The sequence below is a fragment of the Eumetopias jubatus genome, unplaced genomic scaffold (assembly GCF_037043125.1).
Source record: "Eumetopias jubatus isolate StellerSeaLion01/CBP00866 unplaced genomic scaffold, mEumJub1_p1.0 scaffold_7, whole genome shotgun sequence".
Classification (NCBI taxonomy): Eukaryota; Metazoa; Chordata; class Mammalia; order Carnivora; family Otariidae; genus Eumetopias; species Eumetopias jubatus.
The window spans coordinates 115,856,956-115,882,724 of record NW_028274813.1 but is presented as its reverse complement, the minus strand read 5'-3'; the positions used below and the strand labels follow the sequence as shown (position 1 = coordinate 115,882,724).

At 44.6% G+C, this 25,769-nt stretch overlaps 1 protein-coding gene across 3 annotated transcripts in view; it reads right to left on the bottom strand.

The window, feature by feature from the left end:
* Window positions 1-2,828: 2,828 nt before the first annotated feature.
* Window positions 2,829-25,769, bottom strand: part of SCAPER (S-phase cyclin A associated protein in the ER) — a 539,336-nt gene continuing 516,395 nt past the window's right edge. For 2 of the 3 annotated variants that reach the window (XM_028092672.2, XM_028092674.2), the window contains exons 30-32: window positions 7,911-8,102; window positions 5,517-5,568; window positions 2,829-3,258 (exon numbers count right to left, since the gene is read on the bottom strand). In XM_028092672.2, coding sequence (XP_027948473.2) covers window positions 3,155-3,258; window positions 5,517-5,568; window positions 7,911-8,102 — 348 coding nt within the window. In that variant the 3' untranslated portion in view covers window positions 2,829-3,154. The remainder of the gene's footprint in view (window positions 3,259-5,516; window positions 5,569-7,910; window positions 8,103-25,769) is intronic. The other variant, XM_028092676.2, reaches the window with a different exon arrangement.

The following is a 25,769-nucleotide window of genomic DNA, read 5'->3' as shown; positions in this document are numbered from 1 at the left end:
TTGGGTGACCAATTACAGACTAGCACCTTGTTGAGAGAGCCCCTGCATGAACGATGCAGATAAACGCAGTTTTTCTATTGAAAAAGCGCACAAGGAAATACACATCGGGATCCAGATGTGGATTTGGGGTTGGCTCAATTTATAAAGTAAGTTTGGGGCCCCGCAGCAATCGGGCCAGAAAGGCAGGAGTGCTAGGTGAGTCGGGCCTTCGGATTAGGGCACCTCAAGGTCAGGCGCTGGCGGGGGGAGAATGAGTCAGGGAGAGAGCGGACGGGCAGTTCAGGAAGGCTGAGAATCTCCTTCCTGGGAAACAGGATATTTAAAGGGGTGGTTTGAATACAGAAGGCAGGAGAACCCTTGTGCTGGGGAGGTGGGAACTGGGAGAGAGAAGTGGAAGAATAGGGTGAGGAGTAATCCCTTTCCAGATTATTGAGAACCAAGAATTTAGAAGGCTGGCAAGGAGTTCTGGAATTAAGGACCCAAGTGGTTTTCCCAGCTGGGGAAGGAAGGAAGAAAGAAAGAAAGGGAAGGCTGGTCCGGGAGGTGAAGTCCGGACCTAGGTTCAACGGGGGCGACGTTCGGGGTTGGGGGGGGTCACAGGGTCCCCGAGTGTCTGGAGCCAGGGAGAGGCTCCGGAACTTCGGGCAGGAAGCTGCGGCTGCGACATCCTGTTGAGCGTCCAGGATGACGACGAGCCCTATCGGGCTCCCCGGAAAGCAAGCTGCCACCGGGAGCAGGAAACTCAGTTGGGCAACCGCGTTGGGCGCTCAAATGTCACAGCTTTTTCCTATTTGGCTCAGATTCTGGGCTCTGATGCCCGAGCGAAATTGTTGCTTTTGCTCCAGCTGTGCCCATTCGCACCGTCAGCTTTACAGGCTGGACCCAGCAGAGGCCTTTCGCCTGGGCCCAGCGTGATCCACCTGTGGCCCCTCAGCCTCGGGAGACCCGGGATGCGGCCCCGGCCGCAGGAGAAAGCCAGTGGGTGGCACTCGTCCCCGCAGACTGGGAACAAGATGTGCCGGCGCTCTCACCTGCGCGCCGCGCTCCCCGCCCCCCCCCCCCCCCCGCCCCGGTCCCTGGAGAGTTTAGAAGTCGTAAAACTCAGGGGAGTTAGAGCTTAAATCACTCTGTCCGCGCGGAACGCGCCTAAAAAGAGGCAACTCGAGACGCGCAGAAACCGTACGGGTCGCGAGGCGCCGCGCAGCTCCAGGCCGGATTCTCGCCAACTCCCCAGCCGGGCGGAGCCCGCATTCGTCTCCATCAAACCCCCTCCCCTCCCGGACGAGGGGGGCAAATGACACCATTCAATTAAATGTTTAATTGCGAATTCTGGTATGGTTTCTGGGAGGTTAATCACAGCTGTCTCAATTATTTATGGCTTTCTGGCAAATTTCCGACTAGATAAGAAGTATATTCTATTGTGAAGCGTCTTGCAGGAAATCTTATAAATATTTGATTATTCCTTTCAGCTGCTGCAAGGATTCTGCGTTCACGCCCCAAGACGCGCTGGGGGAGCGGCGTTCGGGAACTCCTCTCCCGGTTGGGGCGCCCCGGGCGGGCGGCTGCTGGTCGCGGAGAGAGCCGGCCGCCGACACCTGCCTGCTCCCCGCCCCGCGCCCCTCCCCCGCCCCGGGCCGCGGAGGAGCCCCGGCAGCGGTCCGGGAGGGGGGTGCGGGCGCCGGGGCCCAGCCCCTCGGCCTCGGGGCGCGGCGCACAGCCCGGCTTGTCGCGGTTCTGCGCGCGTCGCGGCGGGGACCCGGATTCCGGGTCCCGCACCTCCGGCCGGGTCACCGCCCGAGTCCTGTCGGGAGGGGCTTCCCGAGAGCAGGTCCCACTGGCTCGGGAGCGGGTGGCCCCCTCCCAGCTGCCCCGGCGACACTCGCGGGGTCGGGGCCCCAGCCGGGCAGCGGCCCCGGCGGCCCGACGTGCGGAAGACGCCGGGGTCGCGGCGCACTGGGGGGAGTTCGCCATTGATTGATTGATTGTTGGAATTTTTGAGACCTCTTTATTTTCTCCCGATTTGCAAAGAAGTAAAAACAGCATACACGTAACTCAGCAGCTTTGTGAAGCTCCAGAAAGAAGTGTCCTGAACATTAGGTAGGTTAAGTAAGTTTGCTTTTAAAAACCCATGAAACTTTCGTATTTTCTAGTCCCGGCCCCCTCCTCCCCCGACCTCCCTATAGTCTGGTCTCTGACACATATTCAGGCCACTTGTTTTCCAACCACATCTTTTTTCTTGGTAGTGTTTGATCCTTATCTGACAGAAATTGTTACAGATGTCACTCAGTGAACGGCTTAGCACTGACCATCGGCTTAAGGTGGAGAAACGACGAGCAGGAGATCGGAAAACGTCTACGTCTCCCGGGCTGACTTCTCACGTTCAACGGGGAGCGGTGCACAGGGTCGGTTACAACTTTTACTCAGAACACTTGTGGCCTTCTTACTTTTACTTCCGCGTTACTTCACTTCACAATTATTGAGAACATACTTCAACGTGATCCACTATGGCTGATCTTTTTGAATTGCTAATGTTTATTCTGGAGAATAATTTCAGTTCCCCAACGCTATGGGAGGTTCTCAGTACGGTCTGCCCGGAAGAGTTGGGCCGACCAACGAATACGATGCTCCCGGCTCATTTCAAATAGCCCCCCAAACATATTACGCAATTAGAATACCCAAGTGTTACAAACACCTTTACTCCACACCTTAACAAGGGAAATTTAGAGGTTAACTTCAAGTCTTTAACTAAGAGACTCCCAGAGTTGGAGTTAACATTTTTCTTTCAAATTTGTACTACCTTAATAAGAAAAGTCACCACTGCAAACGGAATAAGTTATTTTATTACAAGAACAAAACAGACTTGCTAATTTTGTCTAATTTCACCCATATTACAAATGCAAAGTATATATTATCATAGGATGTAGGTTACTGAACTCCAAAATATTGTGCATAAGTGAAATAAAGTCAACTTGCAGAATTAGAACATTAAAGTATCTACAGTCATTATAAATAGTGCAAAGTATATACCGTATCTACAGCGCGGGGGCGGGGTATAAACATGTGAAAATGAGCTTCTTACGGAACAGTCAGAACATTTGTTTGAACAATTTAAAATATTAACAAGGGTGCTCAAATACAGAACTAACCAAGTCATTTATTTTTTCTCCTTTTTTAAAAAAAACTGTCGAGCTTCTTCCCAGGCCGCCTGAGGAAATCTGTTAGCCAGCTCGAGATAGTCTTGGGAACCAAGGGATTTTCCTGAGAGGAAAAAAAGAAAATAGTTAAATTCTTTGAAGTTTAAGCAACTGAAATTATTTTGATATCAGACTACAGAATGGAGACATGCACTTCAAATAAACCATGATGTAAGTTTATATAAAGAAGGTAATTGATCTATACCTACCTACAGCATAATATATATATATGCACATTTTAATCACAATTTATTTGTGATTGCTTCTAACATATTCAGATATTAACCCCTCTGTAAAACATTACAAAAAATTGTTTTTGGATTCCAGAATAAGAAAATAGGGAAAATAAGTATGAACAAAATAAAATGACAGATATTCCATTCTTAAGATAGGCTTGAAATTGTAAATCTGTATGTAAACTTGACGTTTGTCACCTAAAATAGTCTAATTTAAAATATTTTAAGTATAACTTTATAAAACTCAAATCTGGCATTCAGTCATCTGACAAAGCAGAGGGAATGAGTCAGAACTTTATTGGTTATTGATGTAGGCAAAGAAAACAGTCTCCTGCTGGGCAGTGATCAAGCAGCGAGTATTTGAACACCAGAACTCTTCTTTAGCAATAAGAATGTGGTGCTACCAGGCGCTACTTTACACTTACAATGCAGAGCTTCACCTGGGCCATGAACTCAAAATGCCTTGAAACATTTTATGGGGACTAAATCTAAGCAAAAGGGGAACAGACATCCAAAGTGCAGACTGGCACTTAGTGTGGCATAATCGTTTCTTTTAAACCAAGTAAGCGTATCAGGAGTTGTCACTAATATAACGATGACCCTTTCTGACAAATGCAGAGAACACGTCCCCATTTGCTGTATTGTGGATTAAGCCCACTGTAATTGGGGAAAGCATGGACGTCAGAGAAGATGGGCCCTTGGAAAAGAAAGTAAGTTGAAACTCCCACAGGCCTCAGCCCACCAAGCAGACAGAGAGGCAGTTCTTGGGACTCTGCCTGCCAGATATGGAGCAAATAGTGACTCATCCTTACAGCCAGGAGAAAGGAAGAAAAAAGAATGTCTATACTTCTTACTGGCAAAAAAAAAAATTGCTGTACAATTAAAAATGAATACATTAGAAGATTTTTCAAGACATTTTCATATATTCAAAATTTAAGACATTGTTTTATAAGAAATAGTAACAAATTATACTGATTTCTCCCACATAATCTCCAACAGCTTAAAAAAAAAAAGGCTGTGAGGAAATCTGGGCAGACCTGAACTTGCACACTAATTCTGGCTTAGACAAAGTATACCGACAGTGATGTTGACTGGAATTTCTGAAAAGGGCCATAGCTTTCTGTTTACTTCTCTGAATTCCTGAATCAATAAAACATGACTTTTTTTCATATTGTTACAGCTTTATGTTCTTTTCTATATACTTTTCAACACCTGCCCCCTATAGATAATTGGGGCCCGTGTGTGTGTCCAAGGTCACTCCCCACCCCTCCATGTAAGGGCCAATCAGTGGGTGCCCTGGAGGGTCCGGCTGGGAGTGGGCCTCTAACCACTTTAAAGACTATCACACTAATGGAAGAATTGGGGAAAATCTGTATTAGGGTCTCATTAATCAGAGATGCTGTCCTGACAGACAAAGAGCAACTTGTACTTCTCAATTACAGTGTGTATAGAATATTTAAAAAAGTAAAAATGCACTTTAAAATTCTACATCTCCAGCTCTGATCACAGGAAACACCTCAGCAGGTTCACTACAAGAAAAAAAAACTTGTAAATCTTTTGGCCCCTGAACTCTTGCTAATCTGATGGCTTTTTCTCCAAGTAAAACAATTTTATACTTTTTATTTTCAATAAAAAAATTCAAGTACTTGAATTTAGGAGGGAAAATATGGGCTACTGTCATTAATAATTTTATTCTGAACACAGATAGGACACCAAACTGATGTGATTTTAGCATTTATGTGAGGGAATGTAGGCCATGTAGAATGATCTGCTTGTCTCCTGTATTATGAAGCAGCTCTTTAGTAACTATTCACCATTTATTGTATCTTGCATGAGGTGAATATAAATTACATAAAGATGTTTTGTGCTTTTCTTTTACTTCCATAGATTTCTCTGTCTATTCTGATGCATTCATGCTTGATAAGAAAATTTGTTTCTTTACTCATTGAAATATACTTGCTATCCGGATCTCAAATGTTTTAGGTGATGTAATAAGTTGATTTCTGTAACAGCTCCAGAGGGTGGAGTTAGCAACATGTCTGTTCGGCTAACAAACACACGGCATTTCATTTCAATAGAGACGTACCTTTGGGCTGATAAGACTGGTTATCTGCCTGACCTGGAGTCTGTACAAAATCCTGTGTGAGACAAGAGAAGTGTTTTTATACCAAGGCTAGGAACAGAGAATTTCGCTGAGGGCAGCTTTAAATATGCTTCTGAATTCTGAGACAACTATCTTTGCATATTCGAATACTTTGGAGCCCAAATATAAAAGCTTAAGAAGCTGATGTTCAGGTTCTCTTAATTTAAATCAAATAGGGATGACTCACGTCTTGCTACAGATCAGCAGGGGCTATGGTGCTGCCTACTGTAGAAACTACAACTTTATTTCAGCTAACTGAAGGCTTTAGCCAGATTTATTATCCTAAAATATTGACAGGTTTTTAACAGTTTTAAAAAAAGCATAATTCTAAAAGCCCTTATATATTCTGCAGCTAAATCCTAAAAGTCGAGTAATTTTACTTTTAGATGGAAAGTGAAAAATATCGTACATAATATGTAAATTTTTCAGAAACCTATGACAAACCACCGGCTATTTTTAGTATCATTTTCTAGTGGCTATTAATAATCTAACACAGGGGAACCTCCAAGAACCATTCTATAAACTAAAATCTAATATATATTCCTTCCCCTGATAATAATTACTTTTAGAAAAAAATCCTGATTCAATTTCACTAATCTAAGAAGCTATCCCAAATAAGAAATTTCTGTAACATGTACAAACTGTGTGTCCAAACGTATGTTAAATGTGTTACATTAAATTACATTTCAGTGTGTGTCAGAAATACTTTAAGAACAATACGAGATGAAAACAACTAATATGTATGTTCTTTACTTTAGATTCTGATATCATTTGTATTTTTATAAATTATTTTCCAAGCAGCTGAAAATGTAAGGGACTAAGTTGGTACAGAAGCAAGACTGTCCTTGCTCAACCATCACTGTCTTGGGTGAGGCCTCTCTGCCCATCACCCCCCTGGTGGTCCCCATCCCTCTTCCCTGCCTTCCTTTTCTGCACAGCGCTTAACGCCATCGGACATGCTATTTGTTTGACTTATTTTTGTTTTTTTGACTCTCCCTACTTTAATGAAAGATCTATAAAGGCAGGAATTTTTATCTGTTTTTTTGATTGCTGTATTCCCAGTGCCTAGAGCAGTGCCCAGTACACCAGAGGCACTCAAAAATTACCTGTTGAATAAGAGAATGAATTTTAAGATCACAGTCTTAAAAATCCTCTATACTGTATTTTCTATTTAATTTTTAATCATAAGTCTTTAAGAATATGAAAATTCTTAAATGTTGGTATGATGGTTATGCAAGACTTAAGATTTTAATTTAACCATAAGATTTAAAAAAAAAAAATCCATACCCTACCTGTGGATCTGGATAGCTTTGACAAAATTTTCAGAAAATAGAACCCAGATTCAAAGAGAACAACTAAGCTGAAAGTAGACATTTCTAAACACAACTGATCTAGTTGTGTTTATTAACTGATCACCTAATAGAGGATAGTTTAAAAAATGTAAACCACTAACTGCTATCTAAGGTGAAGAAAGCTTGAGTCTTTAGCCATCCCAACCAGCTGGGCAGGATCGCATCCTTTCAACAGTGATATACGTATATTAGCCAGAATAAGGAACAACACTAATACAGAGCTCTGCTTTCTGTTTCATTATTACGAACAGAAAACAGTCTGTTAATCACATGTATGTCATGGAACAAAAACACACTGGTTTTTATGGTAGAACGTTTCAAAGAAAATGGAAGATTTTCAGCAATTCAGGATTAACTATTAGCAACTGTTAAAGAATAGCCCACTTGATTTTCTATTGTTAGTTGACTGAGTTAATTTAGATGTGGAAACATTGCTTTACTTTGCTACAGCGCTAATTCTGATTCCCATCCTATAGACTTGAGCTGGATCAGAAAAATATAAGGCCATTCTTACAAGCGTTAGAGCTTTTTACAAAGCAATATAACAGGGTTTTATTACACATACACACATGTGCGTATGAATCATACTTATTTAAAAACTTACAAATCAACTGAAGTTTTACTTGATCTTTCTTCTGCAATCCTTATCTATTCCCTGTAGCTAGACTAAAAGCTAGATGAATGTAAATGCTAAAGCCTTAAAGAAGTCTGGACATCTTTTTAAAAACATTTCCTTGGTGTGGGTTTACCATTTTGTCAACTGAAAAAATATCCTTTTCTTGAAATCCTCCACGTAGAAGTTATACAACACTCAACCCCAGTTTTACTACCCTCATATTTTAGAAATTAATTTTCAAGCACAGAAATACGTGCAAAATTTAAGAGATACTGTGGATGGCAAGAATAAACAGCTGGTTCACTTTTACTTTTCAACTGCATTAGCTTACACATAAAGCCAGAGGATCAGGCATAAGACAGAAGGTACCTGAATGAACGTGGCCAGTAAAACACAACTCATCTCTTGCTCCAGAATGATCTTGTTCTGACGGTTGTTATAACAAGCAGCGATAAGTGAAGGGAAGAGCACTTTGATCAGCCGTGGGTCACTGAAATACTGGAAGGGCAGCTGGCAGAGCTTCTGCAGCACCGTGGGGTGGCGGCCAGACTGTACAATTACCTGAAACAGGAGCGAACCTAGGTCAACTGCCAGAAAGCTGGGCCCGCCCTTCCTCCTGCATCCCCCAACAGTGTCTGGGAGAACCATGGAGAACAGGCGGAAGGTGTGTAAGGAGAGAGAGAGAGAGAGAGAGAGAGAGAGAGAGAGAGAGAAAGAGAGACTCCGAACTCCTAAGAGATATTTGAAAGGAACAGAAAGTAAAGAAATCTCATTTCCTAACTTAAGGAAAAGATCCCCAAAGTTCTGCAGCCATTTATACTCCACAGTGAAGAGCAAGGCTGCCATGGGGAGAGGATACCTCTGAAATGGATTCAAGATGCACACTGCTTTAACAAGCGCCTGCCCCCATTCCCCTTAAAGCGGAGCAGCCCTATGCCCTGAAACCTGCAAAGAGCTCGCTCAGAAGAAAGATGCCCTCTCTTACCTAGCCTCAGCCCGCTGCAGTCCTTCCCTAACCTAGCTCCTGACAGACCTCTTCAGTATGCAGATGAGCCCTTGGAAAGAAAAGGGGACTGACTGTAAGGGGAGTGGGAAGTTTCAGCAAGCACAGGCTCCAAAAGATCCTTCCTCTGATCCAAACTCCTTATCTGTGTTTCCATCAGTGCCATTGAGTCTAAAAGGAGAATTGTTTAGATAAATGAGACTCTTGTCTTGAAGCAGTCTAGGTTTACAACTGTGTACATTTTAAGAAATGGGGCAATGCAATTAATGGGCTTGCAGGGAAGCCCTCCTAATTTACTCCCTAGGCCTACATGATAAACTAAGAAATGTCAAAATCAGGTCTGTTTCAAGTAACCTTGATTAGACGGTTCTAATACGAAAGAGCTGGGTGACCCAAAGCCCACTTCTTGGTATAAGAGGAAGCTCACAGAAAGTTAGGAACACTGTAAAATCTAAGGTCAGGACTGTAAATTGTACTTGGAAAAACATAATTTTACAGGTACACACCCAGACAGGACTGCATTCAAATTAAAACCAGAAGGACAGAATGAAACAGCAGAGGCAGGAGAAACATAAATTACAGGGATTTACAAGTTTTCAAAGTACTTTTAACAATACTTTAAGAACACACTCTCAGATGATAATGCAGTTTGGTTTAAGAACAAAATCAACAAAGTAATAGTTCACATATTTTAGTTCAATAGCTAAAATGACATCAAAAACCTTTAGAGAATGTTGATAGGGACTTGTTAATACCTTCAAATCCAGCAGGAATTTTAAAGACTCACAGTGTGACAATTCAGCACATGGCTATGTGCTGCCATTTCTGACCACTGGCTGAGAAAAATATGTCCCATCATCTATTTTACTGATAAAGCATTTACTTAAAGCTTTATTTTAATTATTAGCTACAAATTTTGTAGCACAGCCAAATGACCACCACTTTAGAATTTATAATGATACCATTATTCCAAGTCTCTTTTCCCCCTTGTCCAAAAATGAAGCGGAAGTTTTTTTCTTTGGAACTTCATTGTTAAAATGCTATTATTGGAAGATTCACTAATTGCAAAGATATTAAACCGGTCAGTCTGGCTGGCACAGGCACAATGGTAACTTGAAGACAACTGCTGGTTCCTGGTAAATGAGCACAGAACGTGCAAGCTTAACGAGAACTTCCTCCCCCTGGACCCCTGACCCTCACTGGGCTGCAGGAGAGCCCCTCAGGGGTCTGTCATTCCCATACAGGAATGGAGCTGGCTCTTCCTTGCTTGTTGAAGGAGTGAGTTTACAGAGGTCACAAGCAGTGTGGTGAGACGACCTGCCAGAGGCCACTACTTTTAAGTCCCTGTGGTGCAGAAGACACAAATGGATGTAGGAAGTTTGGTCACCTTGGGTAGGGTGTTCTACCCACAGGATAACCCAGGATAGAACTTAATCAGGGTACAGGTTAAGGGGTCTGCCAGGGGTGCTAAGAGCCACACCCCCTGGCTGGGCTGTGAGCCAGTGGGACATCTCGTCAGCACTGTCCTTAGAACCACATTTCAGACATTGTGGGAAGATAGGCTTAGGAAGTCTAGGAGGGGGCCAACCTGTAGCACTGAGACTTGGTGGGCGAGACCACTCCTGGGTAATTCAGGGGGGCTTTTGGTACAGGGGGGTGGCATTTTGCTGTCAATGAGCACAGCGGAGTGGTCAGCTGCAGTAGGCTCAGCACTTCCCACAGGGGCAGGGAAGCAAGGCTGGGGCACGGAGAGCATCACCTTGCCACCCAGGGCCTTGTGCACCTGGACAGAGTTGCCTGAGAGGCTGTGGACAGATCAGGGCCTGAGGGCAGGGCTCAGGTTTATTTCATCCAATCATTGGCTCCCAGGCCTTGGGGTGGTCAAGTGTCACCATGAGCTGCTCAAGCTTTCCAAAGTCAATAGAGAGTCATCGTGGAATATGAAAGTCTTGGTGAATGAATGAAATGGAAATAGCTAAGAAAAATCTCAGATTTACAATGATGTTTTCTCTCTCTATGCCTTCCAGGTGGAGCTATAGCTAAGTCAGTAACTATTGGTCTGTCACCTTTCTCCAGACAAGCAGCTGCTGATAAGGCCTAAGGTGAGCACCACCCTGAGCCTGGCTAGGCCACCTGCCCTTCCTTTCAGGGCACACAGGCCAACACATCCCCATGGGGGCTTCCCACAGAGCTCCTTTCCAGACAAGTGCCCCAAGAGAAAGGAGGCGCCTGGCTGTAGATTTCTTTGGGGGTCATAGTCATCAGTTAGATAGCATGTAGGGAGTTGGTATGGGTCCATAATAATGAGAAGACCCCCCCTCTCCAATATGATGTCCACTTCCAGATGCAGAGCAGGGCTCCAAGGAAACAAGGGGAATTTCCAGCAACATTCAGATCAAAAGAAATTGAAATTGAACTTTCCGCTTGCTCTTAGGTGCAATCTTAAAATAGGTACTAACTAAAGAGCTGGGAGGCCTGGGTTCCTGCCTTTACTCTGGGCACCAACTCGCAGTATAACCCTGGGAAAATGGTTCAATTTCTCTGGGTTTCGAGGTGGAGAATTTTTTCAAAAGTAAACTTTTCACCAAAGTATAACATACATGCACCTCTCAAGTGAATCGCTCAATTTTTATAAAGTGAATATGCCTGTGTCACCAGTACCCAAATAAAGAGAGAATATGACCAAGGGTTTTGGATCCTTAAATATATTCCTTCTCACTCAAAATTAGATTCCTAGACTTTGAATTTAAGACAAATCATACAGAAACTATTTGGCTGTGCTAGAACATAAGAGAGTACTATATGCAGCACGGGTCCCTCCTCTGGTCTTCTCAGCAGAGGCCAGCGGGCATAATTCCATCATCAAGGAAGGACATCTTTTACCCAAATGCCCTGGTATTCACCGCTTTTTTCTTCAGTATAATTGACAAGGGATTGGGGGAATGAAGGAGGGGGAGGGGGAGGGACCCCCCCCCCCCCCGACTCCCTCTCCGTTTTGGAACTATCAACAGTTCTGGGAAGAAGGGGCTTTAAAAGAAGGAAAGTTACATGCTGCCAATGTGTGCTACAGCCTGGTGGAGGGCCAGGAGGATCTGAATGCTGTGTTAAGAAGGAATCTAGTAAAAAAAAAAAAATTTTTTTTAAAGGAATCTGGACCAGACAAGTGGATGTGCTGATTCTTTCATCTGCCGACCTCTGGCCACTCACCAGCTCCAATCTTTGTGCGTTCTACAAAGTCGAGAGTATAGGTGAAGTATAACTTGGTGCAGTGAGAGAGAGCCAGGAGAGAACTCTAAATTCAGTGGACATTTAGTGAGTGCCTCCTGTGCTCAGTGCTATAGGAACACAGAGAGAATCCATGCTTTAGTTCTCGGGGAGCGGAGGCATGTACACAAATGATAGACTAATACAAAGGAGACTGGCTCATCAGACAGGAAAGGACAAAGGATTAGGGGACCTTGTGGGAGAGAAGGGTTACTCCTTAGGTGAATGTGGAAGGCTGCACTGAGAAGGTGTGTTGGACCTTCAGGGCCAATCGGTGGAGGAACTTTAGGTGGAGAGAAACTCCCAGATTCAAATACCAGCCTGTTTTAGTCTGTTCAGGCTGCCATAACGAAATACCATAGACTGGGTAGCTTAAATAACGGAAATTTATTTTCTTACAGTTCTGGAGCCTGAAAGTCTAAGATCAGGGTGCCAGCATGGTCGATGAGTGCTCTCTTCCTGGTGTACAGACCAACACCTCCATGAGTCCTTGCCTCACTGAGTGCACACGAAAAGAGAGAGCTCTCTTCCTAGTCTTACAAGGCCACCAATCCTACCTCATTAAGACCCCACCCTTATGGCCTCATTTATCTCCAAGTACAGTCACATTGGGGGGTTAAGGTACAAAATATGAATTTTGGGGGACACAACTCAGCCCATAGCAGAGCGCTAACTGATTTCTCATTGCCCCTGGCCAGAACAATGTTTCATTAGAAAGACTAGCCTTGCTAACCAGGTCTATTTCAGAGTTGATTGGGGATCAATTGTCTCTTGGTGGCTATAAGCCACACATCTACAGGCTCAAGAGTGCTTGCTGTTGGGTAGCCCTGGGCTCTAAGGCTAGCTCTGGTCAGTTAACCAATTTGAGCCTCAGGGTTCTTTCTATAAAATAGGGATAGGTATTCTGCACAGCAAAGGAAACAATCAACAAAACCAGAAGACAACCTACAGAATGGGAGCAGATATACGCAAATGACATAAGGGGTTAGTATCCAAAATGTATAAAGAACTTATAGAGGCGCCTGGGTGGCACAGTCAGTTAAATGTCTGACTCTTGATTTTGGCTTGGGTCATGATTTCAGGGTCCTGAGACTGAACCCCGCTTTGGGCTCCTTGCTGGGCATGGAGCCTGCTTAAGATTCTCTCTCTCTCCTTCTCCCTCTGCCCCACCCCCACTCCCGTTCGCACGTGTGCTCTCTCTAAAAAAAAAACCAAAAACCAAACTTATACAACTCAACACCCAAAACCCAAATAATCCAATTAAAAATGGGCAGAAGACACGAATAGACATTTCTCCAAAGAAGAGACCTGAATGGCCAACAGACACATGAAAAGATGCTCATAATCACTCATCATCAGGGAAATGCAAACCAAAACCACAAAGAGATATCACCTCACACCTGTCAGAATGACTAAAATCAAAAACACAAGAAATAACAAGTGTGGGCAAGGATGTAGAGAAAGGGGAATCCTTTTGCAGTGTTGGTGGGAATGCAAACTGGTGCAGCCACTCTGGAAAACAGTATGGAGGTTCCTCAAAATATTAAATAGAATTACCATATGATCCAGTAATTCCACTGGTGGGTATTTAGCCAAAAAAGACAAAAACACTAATTCAAAAAGATATATGCACCCATATGTTTATTGCAGCATTATTATTATTTTTTTAAAGATTTTATTTATTTATTTCAGAGAGAGAGAGAATGAGAGATAGAGAGCACGAGAGGGAAGAGGGTCAGAGGGAGAAGCAGACTCCCTGCTGAGCAGGGAGCCCGATGTGGGACTCGATCCCGGGACTCCAGGATCATGACCTGAGCCGAAGGCAGTCGCTTAACCAACTGAGCCACCCAGGCGCCCCTGCAGCATTATTTACAATAGCTAACTTAGGGAAGTAGCCTGCATGTCCATCAACAGATGAATGGATAAAGAAGATGTGGTGTATATATACAATGGAATATTACTCAGCCATAAAAATAATGAAATATTGCCATTTGCAAAAATGTGGATGGATCTAGAGGGTATAATGCTAAATGCAAGGAGTCAGTCAGAGGGACACCTTTCCCTGCCCTGCTCATGTTCTCCCTCTCTCTCTCTCAAATAAATAAATACATCTTTTAAAAAAATTATTAAAGAAGTCAGTCAGAGAAAGACAAATACTCATATGTGGAATTTAAGAAAGAAAACAAATGAGCAAAGAAAAAAAAAAAGACAAACCAAAAACAGACTCTCAACTATACAGAACAAACTGTTACCAGAGGGGAAATGGGTGGGGGGATGGGGAGATAGGTGAAGGGGATTAAGAGTACCCTATCATGATGAGCACCAAGGAATGTGTAGAATTACTGAATCGCTATATTGTACACCTGAAACTAATAGAACACTGTATGTTAACTATGCTGGAATTGAAAGAAAAAAAAAAAAAAGAGACAGATGGCAGCCTTCAGGGTTTAGATGAGCAGCAAGTGAGACGTGTCTGTGACCATAATGTGAAAAACAGTATTAGGTATGAGTGTGTGGTTAGCTCACTGGTTCTGATGCTCCTAAGTCTTCTCCTGCTGGATCTGGCTTCCATATACTTGTAGGACCCTAAGTCCCCTCCCAGTATGAGGCCTAATGAATGCTTTCCATCATCCCAGCCCCATTTCTCTGTAAGGGCCACTCATTGGAATGGGGGTCTGGCAGCAGCAGGCCCTGCATTCTGGCTGGGACTCCTCAGCAAGCTTCATGCTACCTGGGAAGCCATTGCTGGCCTCTGCCTGGCCCTGCTTGCACAGGAGAGAGCTATGCAAACAGAGCTGGGGATGCCAGCCAGGATCTTGTGGTGGGGGTTAGGAAGTGCATTCTGACAGCTCTGAAAAGAAAATCCCAGCCCAAGCATGATCCAAGAAACAGAGGTAAGTGGTACAGAGAGAGAGAGGCTTAGCTAACTGTGTGTGTGTGTGTGTGTGTGTGTGTGTGTCTTGAGGCTGTTGTGCTAGACTTATCAATCTGAGAACAGAGCAGGAAGGGCTAAAGCTAACAGGCTTGTGCTGTGGGCTCCTGATTCAGACCCAGGATGAGCTTCTCTTGAAGCACTTAAGGAAATCCTTAAGCCCAGGAAGTCTGCCCAGGCAGCACAAGCAGAGACAGCCTTTCCTTTTCAAGCCCAAAACATGGCAGCAGCGATCACAGTGTAAGTGTGTTTAGCTTCATTTCCAGATGCAAAAGGGCAGGTGGGCCCCACTGCTCTCCTGGAGGGCGAGGCACGTGAGAGTTACTGGAATGAGTGAATCAAAGTGACAGGGGGTTCCTAGTGAACAAATTCATCTGTGCCTGGCCTTGGGGAAGAATCCCACTCTATCTCTTCTTATTAGGTACAGAGCCCATTTTCTGACTCAGAGGGTTCAATGGTCTTCATATCATGTTGCCTCAGGTCTGCATATGTTGTCCCTTGGTATAGAATGAATGTTTGTGTCCCTCCTCCACTCATATGTTGCAATCCTAAGCCCCAGTGTGATGGCATCAGGAGGTGGGGCCTTTGGGAGGTGATTCACGATGACAGCGATTGAGCTCTCACGAATGGGATCGGTGTCCTTATAAAGGAGACGCCAGAGAGCTCTCAGGGCGTCTTCTGCCCTGTGAGAATACAAGAAGCTGGCAGTCCGCAACCAGCAGGAGAAGACTTAGGAGCAGCAGAACTGGCGAGCTAACCACCAGATCTCATGACCTCAGAACCCAAGCAGGCTGGCATCCTGATTTCAGACTTCCAGTCTCCAGAACTGTGAGAAACACACTACAGCCCAAACTGACTACTAACACATCCCTAAAGAGTGAACTTGGTGATAAGCTGTCTTCTACCCTACAAGGAAGTTGGGCTTGGGGACCTCTCTCCTTGGCCTGGTTATAGGGGCAGGTCTGGAAAAGATCCAACCCCCCTTGCCCCCCACCATGGGTCGTGAGTGACATTGGTCTCTCATTTGGTGTGAAGGAATCCAAAGTCTTCTACGACACTGCATTGCTAGGACCTCAGCAACACTGACCACAACATAAAGCCTATCACTGGCAGAGATGGTACTCAATAGTTTATAAAGCCCCTCTGCCTACATTGTCCCAGTCTCTGAACACTCTCTGAAGTGGGCAGACAGGGATGACTATATTCTTTTATAAGAAGAAATCTAACACTCAGAAAGTTCAGGAAGACTTGCCCCAGGCACCCCAGCCAGTCACTGGTGGAGCTGGGCTTGGAAAACTCCTCTGAGTGGCGGCCTCTCACCTCCCAGGCCGGTCCAGGGCTATGAGACTCCTGAGGCCACCCCTTCCCGGGCACAGGGACTCTCTGTCGCTGGGCCGGAGTTCATTCCCATGACTGGCTGCCAGCCAACTTCTTGCACACCTCTGCCAGCCCACGTGGAGATGAGGATGACACGTTGCCATTCTACAAAGGCTAAACCAACCCACGTACACAGATGAAACCAACACAAAAGGCCTTTTTTCAAAAACCTGTATTCTGCTTGGCTAGGTATCAAATAACCAGTTGTTGGCTGTGCTGGGTGGTGCCAAGGGTTTGCCTCAAATCATTAGACAGGAATCTGAAAGGAGGGTCGGCGAGGGAGCCAGACACTCGGGAGCAGGCTGCCGGGACGCGTTCTACAGGGAGCGCTGGCTTGTGACTCTTGCTGCTGGCTGTCTTCTGAATTTTGAGGGCCCACAAAGCTGGTCTGATACTTTTGAAACCAACACTATTGGTTTTAATATACTTATAATGCTAATCCTTGGTATAACCTGAATAGTTTTTCCCAACAGTTAAATTTAAAAAAGAACGAAAGGAAAGTGGAGGTGGGGTACTGAGTAGTGGTGAGTTTGGTTTAGAAATGGAATAGGCCTGGGTGAGTCTGTAGATTTTACATCTGTAAAATGACAACTGCTGCACTCATTTCATAGGATCCCAAGGAGAGTGGCTAGGAAGGCCGGTGGAGTCTATCCTGTTATACAAATGGAAAACAGCCGGACTCTCCTTACCCAGAGGGCCCCTTTCCTCCAACTGTGACTACCTGGAATTCAGCCCAGAACCAGGAAGTGAGCAAGCAGGCCTCTGAGCAGACAAATTAGTCTATTCATCAAATGTTTACTGAGCACCTACTCTGGCCAAGTGCGGTGTGAGGCACCTGGAAGGGGGTCGTGACAAGTCACAGACATCCCTGCCCTCAGAGTGCCCAGTCTTTCCACAAAATCCATGTCAATTACTCACAGGAAAGTTCTGCAAGCTCCAATTCAGTCTAACAATTCACGTTTCAGAAGCAAGTCTAATAAAAGTGGTTTTCTGGCCTATAATAGATTGGAATCAGCAAATTAGGAGACTGCTGGAGAAAAACCGACAAGAGGAAGAAGTATCAGTATCAGCCGACACTAATAAATGAAGAGGTGGGAATTAAAATTATTTTGAACAGAAATGGAAATTCAAAAAGTTGCCTGGAACCACTTGGTGTAAGACTAAATATCCCTACCCTTTTCAGTTTTTTTTTTAAAAAAGATTTTATTTACTTATTTGAGAGAGAGAGAGAGGGAGAGAAGCAGACTCCCCGCTGAGCAGGGAGCCAGATGCAGGGCTCGATCCCATGACCCTGAGATCATGACCTGAGCAAGGCAGAAACTTAATCGACTGAGCCACCCAGCCACCCCTTTTCAGTTGGTTTTGAGAACATTACCATACTGTAGTAAAGTATCTCATTAATTATAACCCATATCTTTACTTAGTACACTACACTTTAAAACTTTGCTTCCAAACACACAGTAATCCTCGTGTGCCTAACACTATGGTAGATATTCATTTTTTTTTTTTAAGAAAGATTTATTTATTCTAGAGAGAGAGAGAGTACAAGCATGCATGAGCGGGGCGGGGGCGAGGGAGAGAAGCAGACTCTGTGCTGAGTGTGGAGCCCCATGAGGAGCCCCACACAGTGCTCGATCTCATGACCCAAAGATCATGACCTGAGCCGAAACCAAAAGTTTGATGCTTAACTGACTGAGCCACCGAGGCACCCCTAGATATTATTTCTTAAGGCATCAAAAAATATATAATGTATTAAGTATAACTTAAGTTTAAGAAGGCAGGAAACTATAATATTTAAAAAGAATGATCACAAATAGTTAATGTTAAATAAACATCATACTTTAAAGGTAATTTTGGTCATTTGCAAATGGCCACTTATATGGGAACAACTCATTCTCTGATGATACCAAAACCATGACACAAAACCATAATAGCAATCAGCTAGAGAAAGGCTCCATAGCGGTTTCTTGCCTATGTATGTAAATATGTATGTATGTGTCTACGTATCAATCACAGATACAACCATGGGGGCCTATAGTAAAATCTTCAGCTCTCTAGAGATCACCCACATTCAAGGAAACAAAACAGAAAATGGTCAAATTCTGTTTTACCTATTTGTACTCTACGAATCCTGCTGATTTTGCTAAGATCTAAGAGTGAGCCTGAATTTCCCCCTTATCTAGGAGGATTTCCATCAGTGATTTTAGAAAGCTCTGCTTAATTAATTAATTAATTTCTCTCTCTCTCTCTCTCTCTCTCTCTCTCTCTGTCCTCAGAATGCCTGCTGGCAAGTTTCTAAATACTTATGTCCTTAGGACCCCAGCCCTGTGTCTGCCATGGCCCAGAAGACAGAACCATACACATGGCCCTGCGTGGCTCCAGGCACACGAGCACTTGTTTAGGCAAAGAACAGATGTAAATCCCCAGTTTTCAACAGTCTCAAGGCTGTAAGCTCTCTAGGGACAGGGGCTATGTTCCTTTTATTCACTGCTATATCTCTAGTATATGCCATGATGCCTAGCACAGTGTCTGACAAATAACAGGTGCTTAATAACTACCAGGAGAATGAATGAATTAGGGCTGAGCTTTGGTTCCTAAACCCAATTCCAGGGCCACATCAGGGCCCTGGGCTTACTCAGGTCAGAACCTTCAAGGTCCTCAGGTGACACTGTCTTTGGAAATGCAAGAAAAGCATCCTGGGTATTTTGGCCAGCACCCTGTGGAAGTCAGCAGCCCCCCGGGACAATAGCACAGTAAGTACGGGTAGGGTACAGCATGCGCAACCGCTTTCAGCAAGCCTCGTGAGCTGGTCAAACCGAAGGTCCAACCAGTTCTGTTGGTCAGTGTGGTAGGGTGAGTGGACATGTATGCAAATAGTTAAATCTCACCAAGCAAATTCTTTATGCCTAAGAATTCTTGTTTTGCTTTTTCCTTTTCTTGTCAGAGACAAGATGTCCTCAATGGAGGGGCAAAAATAGGTGTCTAGACATCTAAATTCATTAAAAGAGACAGCAGAGAGAGTCTGTAATCATTGGAACAAAGAATATTTTTTTCTAGCCAACCAGAAACAAAGTAGTTGTTACATTCCTCTCCATAAAACTGGTCCTGCTAGGAGGCTGGAATGAAGAGGCAGCAGGCATGGTGGCCTGGCTAAGCCGCTCTGTCCACATCTCTCTTGACCAGTCTTATCATACCCAAAGCCCAGGCCCGGGATAGAAACAACATGACAGGAGGAGCCTTGAGGCCGGTGACCTCTATGAATCATAGAAAGAAAATGGCATGCCTCAAACACATACACCTTGTTTCTCTAACCTGATGCCTTGTGGGTATTGTAGGGAGGGTGTAGAAGTGGCTTTATTTAAGTATCACAGGAGAAAAATTTGAGGAGTCTGTCCACATACATAAGCCAGTCAAATTCAGAGCAGAGAAACACGAAGAGTCCCTTGGTTAGCACTGCAAGTAGGTTTCTCTCCTCCCAAACTTGCTCCTGCCATAAAATAGATTTCTAGGCTGAGATTCAATGCAGAGCCCTTGGCAGACTGTGTGGGAGGTAGGCCCTTTAAGCACTAGCCTTCTCCCTGGTGGTCCCGGGGACTCATTGCTGTCATGCCTCAGCACAGTGTCAGGAGGATGGAGACTGAGGGCAGAAGGGAAAAAGAGAGGAAAGCAGCCAGGGTCAGGAGGAGAGGCTAAAAGCCCGTGGTTGGGGGTGTGGCCTCTCACAGGCTTTGGGGAGCAGGTGATTCCTACAGAAATGAGGGTTTCCTCATGTAGTGAGGGTTGAGTGGCTGTCCTCCTGTGTCCCTCCAGGGAGACTGAGAAGGCCCCTGACTTGCTGTTCTCTGCTTCCTCAGGGAGATAGGCTATGTGCTGGTTATCACCAGCAGAAGGGTGCGAAAGAGGCATCTGGGCAGGCTACCTCCTCAAACACCACTGTGTTCCCGCAGCGGAGAGCAATGCTTCAGAATCAGGGCACCTGCTCCGTCCTGGGTCTCCAGTACAAAAATCCTGATGCCTATCTTCCTATTCTCCACAAACTGGAGTGACTTTGGGACATAGTTTGAACATATCATCTCCTGCTAGTAACATTTAGGGGCTTCTTGTCATCTCCTAGAGGTGAAATTCCCAAGTTCTTAATCTAGCACATAGGTCCCTTCCTGACCTGAGCCTGGCCCGCCTCTTCACTCTTAGCTCGTATTCTTTCCCCCACCTAAGCTCCAGAGTGAACAGCTTGCTCTTCCCTGAACCTGCCAGGCTATTTTACATCTTAGTGCCTTTGCTTATGGTCTTTCCTACCTTGCTACCCAGTAAGTATCTCTTCCACTTTCAAGTATCAGCCAAACACCACCTCCACCATGAACTCTCTCCCAGAGGAACTCTAGCACAGATCCAGGTTTGTTTATGGTCTGTCCTTCCCTTCGCTCCCAGAATGTCAGCAACTGGAAGGCAGGGACTTTGTCTGTTTTGTGTCCCAGGGCATCCTGGGTGTCCAGAGGAGCGCCTGGACCACTGCAGGCACTTGTTAAATGTTTGCTGAAGGAAGGACAAGGAAGGACCGAGTCTCTGCACTGACAGCACTGCTCCCAGGCTGTGAGTTCCATAAGACAAGACCTGGGTTGTATTCATTTCTGCATCTCCCAGAGGCTGGGCATGTAACAAAAGTGGGTATGTGAGAGAAGGAATGAGTGACGAATGTGGACACAAAGCTCACAGTCCTGGCATTTCCCCAAGAATAAGTCACCTCCAGCATTCTGTTCTGTGTTAGAGCTTCTTTTTCCTTCTTTCATGTTGTCTATCCTGTGAGAAGAGTTACCTTTCCAATGAGGCTTGTTCTAAATTCCCTTCAAACACATCTTGCAGCACAAGAAAGTTGGGCTAGATTATCTTAAACATGTGGCTAACCCTAAAAGTCATGGATTCTATAATCTGTCAGGGACTATACTCAAAAGGGCTGCTCCATTTCAATTTATGTTTGAGAAAGAACCTTGTCTAAGGAGCACAGACCTTGGAAATAATACAGACTCATCATATCATCGTACATTTAAGGGAGTACTTTATTTTGGATTTTCTGTTTATTTGCATTATCTGTGTCCCATCTAGTACAGGGTGGGGGGAAGGGGGGAGGGGAAGTCTGGTCACAGAAAGCCTTAGATAGTATGTCAGAAGGCTTGGTTACGGTGACTTTAAGCAGGTCCCTCTCCTCTTTGGCAATGAGGGGTGTGGACTAAATGGTCTTTGAAGACCTGTAAACTTGCAGAAATAATAAAATTCTGTGCTATGAGTATTCACACACATGAGCACCTTATGCTGCTAGTACCTGTATAGATATTACATTTAAATATGGTAATAAAAGAGCGTATTTTTTTTCTTAAGAACGAATAAAAGAGTCACCATACAAAACATGTTGCCCACGAATTCTCAACTAATAGCTGTTCTGATTTTCTAAGGCAGCCTCTTTAAGAAAAGAGAACTTACAATTACACACACACACAGACACACATAGTACTGCAAAGATTATGTCCATTACAGACCAACAGGACGCGTGTGTGTGAGGGAGGTGGACAGGTGATGCACTTAATCATGCCATCAAACACAAATATTCCAAGTGGGCTTTGGGTCATTCCCGTGAGGAAAACTTGGGTCAAACCTTGGGTGGTGTGAGAACAGCAGGGTTAATAAATGCAGAGCGTAGGCTGAGAGATTTTTCTGGGCACATCCCAACAGCAGCCAGAGAGCATGGATGCATTCCATGGGGCATTTATGGGCTCACTAGCACCAGTCTATGACCATTTTATTTAATCATAAAAATATAATAGTCAAATCTTTTTGTAGTTTCAGTTTACTGCTTTCTCGAGTGAAATAAATGGTCTCTCAGATTTCTTTCGCTTTCATCTCGCTGCTCTAAGTACAGTAGGATAAGGTTCCAATTAAGACCCATTAAATGTTCACATTGATTCATGTGAGCCATTTCCCAGTTTCTTTTCCTAACACAATCTCAGTGCACCTCTGAGTTATCTCTGTGGTGTGTTTTCAGTTTAGCAGTTGCCCTTACAAAAGAGAATTATTTGGGTGTGAGGTCTCCCTTCCTCCTACTTCTCCAGCCCAAAGTGGTGAGTGGAGATTCTCCTTCAGTGCCCTCCAGACAAGCATATGTTTGTCACCTGTCAGGTATGTCCAGCTGAACTAGGCATGCCCCTTGGGGGGGGAGCTGGGAGCTGGCCAGAGCCAACCAACCCCCCCAAACCCCCTTGGCAGCTATGCCAGAGCAGTGCATGGAGTGCACTGAGCCCAGAGACATCTATAAGAGGATTGCCTGGTGTTTCTACATCTTTTGGGTCCACAGAGGAACCCTGTAGGCAGGGGACACCCAGAGCTTTCTCCAGCTTCTCACCGGGTGGAGACACATACTCAGACAGCAGAGATGGCCCGCCTAAGGTGATATCAAGTGTCAGGGCTAAATGAGTGCACACTCCATGGCCTCTCCCACTAAAAGCAGGGAATCTGGAGGCAGACAATGATCATTTCAATAATATCACCGTTAACATGTGTTCTGGCCCAGGGAATGTACTCATCACTGTGTGCATGGTCTAATTTACTTTGCACAACAACGCCCTGAAGTGTTCTCGGTGGCATTCCTATTTTATAGATGAGGAAACGGGCCTGTGCAGGATCACAGAGCTAGTAAGTGGTAGAGCTGGGACCAGAACTTAGGTCGCCAAGCTCCAGAAACCATGTCCCTCTTATCAGGCTATAAAAGCATACCACTGATGCCTTTTTTTTTTTTTAGAATTTTATTTTTTATTTTTTTAAGATTTTATTTATTTGAGAGAGAGAGAATGAGAGACAGAGAGCACGAGAGGGAGGAGGGTCAAGAAGCAGGCTTCCCGCTGAGCAGGGAGCCCTATGCAGGGCTCCATCCCAGGACTCCAGGATCATGACCTGAGCTGAAGGCAGACGCTTAACCTACTGAGCCACCCAGGCACCCCAAAAGCATAACACTGAGGCCTTAAAGCAGAGGCCAGTGCACGCACTGCCACAATGGGGCTCTCACACACCAGGTTCTCTGATGCGGTGTGTGGCCCTGACAGCCCAGCAAAGGGACATGTTCCCAAAAGAACTGCATGTGAAGAGATTGGAGAAAAATATTTAAAGATGCCCTTAGGAAACATGTTATTAAAATGAATGAATGATATGGTGGTTTGGGAGCCTTTAAGTATAGATTTTCCTGCAGTGTGCTTTCTTAGAGTGGGACATACGTGTCAAAAACCTTTTTTTAAACCAAATCATAAGTCAGAGTAGATATGCCATGACAATGCCACCAACTTGGTGAGCAAAGACTCCACAGGCATCCACTGTCCTAGCTGAGAGTTAAATTTGAGACCTGAGTAGTAAGGATGACATTTACTCTTCACAACAACCCTATAAGTTAAGACTTGTCTCTATGCTATAGTTAGGGAAAGTGACATTCAGGATAGCCTGCCCGCCTTTATCGTCCAAGTGAGAAGAGGGGCTAGGATATGATCCTAAATCCCCCGCAAAGCTTTCTCTCACATGCCACTATTTTCTCTAATACAGTATTTGCCAAATCTTTAAACACAGTAGTTTCCTTTGGATTTCAGAACTACTGGTTACAGCAAAAATGAAACTAAGAAGCTTCTTTTAGAATAGATTAGAAGACAAATAACCCATAGAAATGAGTGGAGGAGGTGGAGGAGGCAATCCCATAGAATGGCTCTTAAATTTTTAGCTATAAGTCAGGTCAGGAGGTTTGGTCAGTAAAATAGAAGTATTGTATCTTTCAAAATCTGGGACCATTTTAACCTTTTCTGCAGTATTATGCCTAAGGAGAGATGTATCACCACAACGCCCAATCATTCATTAAACAAATGTTTGTATTAGGTAATTGTTCTGTGCCAGGCACTGCTGTAGGCACTAGAGACCAAGGCTCTGCTCTCAAGGTACTTCCATTCTAGTGGGATGGGGTCGGGATGGGGTGGGATGGGGTGGGGATGGGGAGACAGACAAAAGAAATATATGGCAAGGAGGCAAGAAGTATATAAAGAAAAATAAAGTAAGGTAAAGGGGAAACAGTAACCACGGGGCTTATCTACCGTTTTAGATACTGTGGTCAGGGAAGGCCAGATAACATGACATCTGAGAAAAAAATCTGGAAGCCTCTCCAAACCACGCTGATTTCCGAGGGAAAAGTATTCGAGGTAGAAAGCAGCAAGGACAGAGGCTTGAGGTGTGTTTGTGGAACAGCGACGAGACCAGCTGCGGTTAGAATGGAGTATCTTCGATGCTATGCTTAGAAATGATTAAATTCATTGACTTATGTTGTTCTGGCCATGAATTCACACTTCATCTCAGAATTATATATCTATCGTCTATGAGAGGAGGAAGGGCTCTTTGGAGCAACCGGCCTCTTTTGACACACAGGAAAGTGAAGCCCAGAGAAGGAGAGTGACCCGTCCAGGATCACTAAGCTGAGCAGCCGTAAAAGGATCGGGCCACCCTCACCGCCCCACCAGTGCTTGATCCGCGGTGATGGGCTTTCCGTGACTCATGAGGGTCTTGATAGAATTTCCTATCTCGGGAGAGGGGTCTTGATTATACTTTAATTCCTTATGATCCATCTCGGTGATTTATGAAAAAGGTCCCTCAGTGACTGAACACCAAGGCAGGCCCAGAAAAATTAGATCTACCACTGGTCAGGAGTTAAACTGATGGGACATTCCTTCTGGCATCATTTTCTTATGCATATTTGATGTCCCAATAGAAGATTTTTAAGGGGGCAAAGGATGACTGAAGTTTGTGTGCACAGCTGTTCTGACAGTATTCATTCTGTTCAGAGGGTCTGGGTTTGGGTACTTTGGGAAGAGGGTGCTGACTTCCCTTGTGTGTCTTCCACAGCTCTGCCTCATCTTGGGATGGAACTCAGAAGGGAATGATTAGCCAAGTGTCACTTTGCAGTTTAATTACACTAGGCTTCAGAATGACCCTACATGCTCCTGGTCTCACAGCCATGCTGAAGGGGCTTAGGGGGTTCCCAACTTTTTATAGTCCTACTGAGATGAAGCTATGGCTAGCTTTCAACTTCAAAGTTTTAATGTTAGATTTCAGGACAGTTATTTTACTGGAATGTTCTGGATCTGAATTCCTCAAAAATGAGAAACTGAGAAAACTGGTAAAGGAAGGATCTGTAGGGTCTTGTTTTTTTCAGATCAGTATGTCAGAATTATGAATTTAGCCCATTGTTGAAGCAGGTATATTATTTAGTGCTATGAAGATGGTGTTAACAGGGCAAGGGGATAGTAATAGCTCCTTTCTTGAGCATTCACTATGGGTCAGGCCCTATACTGTCTCAATTTGTACAAGCTGGAAAGTAGTGGTGACACCTCCATTTTACAGATGAGAAAACCGAAGCCCAGCGGTCTGTAACTTGCCCGAAGTCATCATCGTGCCAGCATAGAGCAGAATAGGGATTTCCAAGCCAGCTGCCTTCAGAACCTGATGCTCTTATCCTCTAGGACATCTGACTTTTAGAACCACTGGAGATCGAGTTCAAAACCTCAGCTGCAGACTGATCCACGATGTGAATCCATTCAGGTACCACCCTAACTACTGCTGCATCGACCACAAGCAGATCTGT